We start from the raw sequence: 4546 nt of genomic DNA, 5'->3' as shown, positions 1-4546 counted from the left end.
GACTATAGAAAGTGCGGTACTCAATGTATCATTCAATGAATGTGACCAAGCGGGACGAACGATCTCGGGATTGGTGCTTGGCATGAAGACATGAGCCATTCCTATCTAGAGCTGGTGACGACTTGAAAACGTCGGGATCTACGGCGCACCTCGAAAATTTTTGTCGTCTTTCTTGAAGTTCTACGTCGGTTATCCCAAAGGATGCACACCACTACCTTTTATGCTTGTGGGACAGAAAGAAATCCACTCGTCAGCACATGGAAGTCCTCGGTAATTTTTGTTCACACGGCGCCATTTTCGCTTGTTCCCTCCACCCTACTACCTCGACAACGATTCTTGTGCACCGCTCGCTTTGGTTTGGGAGGACTCATCCGGCACCAATAAACTCAGAATAGCGACTAGTCTAGTTGCAATCTAGAGGATATCGTATAAGCAACGGTCCAGCAGCACTATCAAACTCCCTTGTACAATATATCTGCGCCTAGACGCTGGACCGGGATCTATCTCCATCGCGAGAAGCTTCCCACATTCTGTTCAGCCCCGAGTGAGCCTACAGTTACGTCGCCATCAAATTCCGGGTAGGTCGAAAACATGCCGACATCAAAGGTGAACGATTTGAGATCATGGAGTTGCATGCGGAATGCCTCCGATAACCGATATTTATTCGTCGATTGATCGCGCACATAGCAATCGCTGAGATTATAAGGCCAAACGAAGTGAAAATGTTTCGCCAGAAGTGACCAGAACTCGTCGGAACAGTACTTGTGATAACAGAGGATCAATCGCTCGCGGATGCCCGGCCTGGGAAAGGAGAGATCAGAGAATGATGGTCTTGTTGAAGCCGGGCGGTCACCTACCAAACGAAGAAATCTATGGCATAGGCATGTTTCTTGGCCATTTGCGACGGCCTAGTGCTGGTTAACGTCGTCGCCACAAGCAGGAAACGAGGAAGTGGAGTAGAGACGCGGGTGTTTACCTTGGAAGATACCATGTAGGTACCCTCGACCTATTAGCCTCTGTGGGATTGATGTGGTACTATACCTTGAAGTCAGACACTATCTTGAGCAACTCTTTGGCGCCGTAACTTGCCTGGAGCAGCAAATCCATGATGCAGAGAATGGCGAGGCGATTAACTTCGCGAGACCGATTAACTTCGCGAGACCATACCCATACTTTTTTGTCGACCTCCCGCAAGCATTGCCACGAGGTGCTTAAGTTGCCCCCGGGCAATTTATCCCAGCCTGTTGTGACAGCGCGGACGGCAACGTCGTCGGCAGTGTCATCATTGTTGGACTCGAGCCGGCTTTGCGTCTGCCCCCAATTCAACATCTGGCTCACAAACGCCCACATGTTGGCCTGGTCGTGAGGACGGGAGTTGGAGAAACACGTGCACGAGGGCCCACGTTCAGGAAACGAAATAGGCATGAAAGTGATCGTGCTACTGGCGTGGGAGACGACCATTTCAACCTTCTCAGGTGGTGTAGGCCCTGACCCTATCGGATTGAAGGTCCGTCCATCGAATATAGTACCCGAAAAGTCCGAATTGAGGCTATCATCGAGAGGAAACCCGAATTCAGCCTCACCGTGGATGCCATATACAGGCCCGCGCGGCTGAGGGTCAGATTCGCCGAGAGCTTGGATCTGGGGATCGCCCACGACCACCGGGGACGCTTTGTGCGGATTGGGCTGAGCAAAGGATAGAGAGATATCAGCCCGTTCTGGCAAGCTTTGGTTAGTTGCTGACACACTGTTATCATGCTGCTCTGGATTGTAGCCTACCCTTCTCCGCCATGTCAGGACGGGCCTCAGACTCCTCGTCCAGGTTGATCTGGGCCAGCGAATATATCGTTGCGAGCTTGCGTTTGAGCGAGCGGTACTCGGTGCGGGCGCTCTCGAGCTGTTCCCTCAGCTCGCGACAGACCTCGTTACCGGACTGGCTCATCAAATGTGCCACTTGAGACTCCAAATCGGCGATCTTGTTCTTGGTGCGATCTCGAGCTTGTCGTTGACCGTTTCGGTCGACCAGCCGTTTGTTTTGGCGTCGCTCGCCGCTGATCCGTTCGCCCTTCTGGCCCTTCGGCGGAGTGCCGGTCGACACCTGCAGGGGCAGTTGCACCTCGGCGGCCATGGCCTCTATCACTACCTGGGGGTGTTCAGAAGGGCCCTGTCGACTGTGCGGTTGAGATGTTGGAGAGCGTAGGGACGGCAGGATACTAAATAAAGCTGAGATTGAAAACCCAGGAAGAATCTCAAGAAGTCGGAAGAATGGCGTGGGGCGCGTCAAGATTTGGCGCGTTAGCTGACCTCCGCCGCAAAACAACTAGACCTTTTCTCCCCCATTAATGTGAAGCGCCGATCCCAAATGTCGGAGGGCCGGTGCCGGACATCATCTCCGCCCAAATCTGTTGCCCCAAACTACAGTGGGAAGGTTAGCCGGCTTTTGTTTCAACTGCGGCACTGAGAGACTCCCATCGCAATAAGTTGGTCCAATAAAGCCCTCCGGGCTGGCACCATTCGACTCTGTCGCCCAGCTATCACAAGGTATGGAAGGGATCGGCTGGCGGCTCGGACGCCAACAGAAACTGAGAAACGCATCCGGGACGATCGAATCCAGAAACTGACCAAAATAAAGGACCTCGACGGGACTTTGTTCAAACTCCGCCAGCCGCTCTCTGGCATCTTCGACGTGGCGATACACTAGCCGAAAGACCGTTCCAGCCCTGGAGGCGTTGAACATGTATGACTCCTTGAGAAAAGGGTACCAGAAAGATTGACGGGGCAGGGGTGGTTGGCGAAGATAACGCATGGGATAACGGAGAATGCCCGATCAAATCATTTGAGAGATGGTTTTCATGCCGGCCAGGTTGCCGCTGTGGATTTACCCCGGGCGGACAACCGACAATGAGAAGACCCGGTCTATTGATGGTGAAAGGTCAAAGGAAGGGTGTCACGAAGGAGGAACGAGCGAGAGCGAGGAAGGTCGAACTTGGGGGATCGATCGGGCTTCGTGACGACCGTATGGACGTATTCGCTCTGGAGATCCACAGTCACCGGTCGGAAAATCAGGGTGGCTGGACAGTCGCTGTTGGACGCGGGGCGAGGATCGGCGGGCCCGGTTGATGTCATTTTACGCACTCACCCAGCGCTGGATGAGGTTATCACCCCAAGACTAGGAAAGGTATTGGCGCGGGAGATACCAGGAAAGGCATTGGAATAGGAGGTACGCAGGAGGACACCTTGGAACGAATTCCTGGGAGTGAGGAGCTGACACTTTCCTGTGCTACGGGGACATTGGCGCTGGTGACGATGTCGACAACAGAGGGCCATCGTAGGGCTATCGTAGGGCCATCGTCGTGCGAGCACATTTGGGTGGGTGGGAGCTGAACTGTCAGGGTCGAGGGCCGACGACGGTGAATCCCACCTCCCCAGAATCCGACCCTCCCCCTTCGGTAGTGAACGGCGCTTGAGCAAGGTCCACAAATTGGTCCATCTCCGTGCGCCTAGTCTCAGGCTGTGTCTGTTCGTTTATGTCCCCGGTGCGATAGTCACGGAAGACGTCTCCCGAACACTGTCACACCGACATCTTCAGGGGCATCGCCCTGGCGCCGTTTGATCAACGTTCCTGTCACAGTGGTCGCTCGCGGTCGGCAAGAGGATCGTCCACACCTTCGTACCCTTCCGCACTGTCACTGAGCATGATCCGCGCGCGGCTCGTAGGCCATTGTCGAGGGAGACACCGGATCACCCCTGCGACCCTCATACAGACAGACTCGGATTCTCTTACCGCTGTTCTGGTGTGTATTGGATTTTGAGGTCCAAAGCAATTTCCTTGATCGTGGCGGCGTCTTTTTCACCCCTGCAATCGCGGCACGTATCAAGCGTTGCAATCAGTTTGTCGCTATACCATTGCTTCCCGTACTCCGCCATCGAACCCCCCGGACGCGCTCTCTCTACTGCGCGGACCGAGGTATAGCTCGTTCGTTTTGGATCGAGGTTTCTCTGTCTTTTTTCCAGTATACCAGAGGCTTCTAAAGCCTCGGCCTCAGGGAATTTTACGCCGGGAAAAGAATTGATAGAGTGGTAATTCGCAAAGTGACTCTAATCCCGCGTGAAATACATGGGCCGCGTGGGAGCGGGTGACTCTTGAAGCGTCCAGCCACGCGTGAACCATCTAGAATTTTGGAATCGGAGGAATGGCTCATTGTCCGAATAGTTCACACGAGGCACGCCGACTAGTCGACCCGGTAGACATGGCAGACTTGCGGGGACTTACACCACCTGCACTTCGAGTCAATTGCCCAAGGTAGTTTGCCCGTGGCTGAAATTCATCCTCCTATGCCGTAGGGATCTTCAGCCTCGCCCAGTGACTCCCCTGACCGCGAGGTACAGTTTAGAGCGCATCGCACAAACCAAAATTGTGGAAGCGGGCTGGCCTCGCGGTTGTCTGAAAGATACACTAGGCCACCTTGATTAAGCATGAGGCCATAGAGGTAGCGAAACTGTAAGAACTCGCCAAATCTGCTCGCCAAATCTGCTCGCCAAATCT

The 4546-nt window shown here is 54.1% G+C and overlaps 1 protein-coding gene across 3 annotated transcripts; it reads right to left on the bottom strand.

The window, feature by feature from the left end:
* Positions 1-307: 307 nt before the first annotated feature.
* On the bottom strand, positions 308-2261 carry PV07_12730. Of its 3 annotated transcripts, XM_016400289.1 has the most exons (5): positions 1780-2261; positions 1090-1718; positions 977-1035; positions 858-908; positions 308-801 (listed from the first exon to the last, which is right to left on the bottom strand). In XM_016400289.1, the coding sequence occupies exons 1-5, from the start codon at positions 2126-2128 to the stop codon at positions 501-503; spliced, it is 1389 nt and encodes a 462-aa protein (XP_016242063.1). In that variant the 5' UTR covers positions 2129-2261; the 3' UTR covers positions 308-500. The 3 variants fall into 3 exon arrangements, with proteins under 3 accessions (XP_016242063.1, XP_016242065.1, XP_016242064.1); XM_016400291.1 differs by having other exon boundaries at positions 858-1035; XM_016400290.1 differs by having other exon boundaries at positions 308-1035.
* Between the last annotated feature and the right edge of the window lie 2285 nt (positions 2262-4546).

This window comes from Cladophialophora immunda (assembly GCF_000835495.1).
Source record: "Cladophialophora immunda strain CBS 83496 unplaced genomic scaffold supercont1.96, whole genome shotgun sequence".
Taxonomy (NCBI): domain Eukaryota; kingdom Fungi; phylum Ascomycota; class Eurotiomycetes; order Chaetothyriales; family Herpotrichiellaceae; genus Cladophialophora; species Cladophialophora immunda.
This window is presented reverse-complemented; position numbering and strand designations above follow the sequence as displayed.

Excerpts from the sequence above, each read along its gene's own strand:
- PV07_12730 (XM_016400289.1), bottom strand. The coding sequence starts at position 2,128 with ATGGCCGCCGAGGTGCAACTGCCCCTGCAGGTGTCGACCGGCACTCCG. Across the intron at positions 1,719-1,779 it reads TCCTGACATGGCGGAGAAGG|AACGGGCTGATATCTCTCTA; the intron begins GTAGGCTACAAT and ends AAAGCTTGCCAG. Across the intron at positions 802-857 it reads GCCATAGATTTCTTCGTTTG|GCCGGGCATCCGCGAGCGAT; the intron begins GTAGGTGACCGC and ends CTCCTTTCCCAG.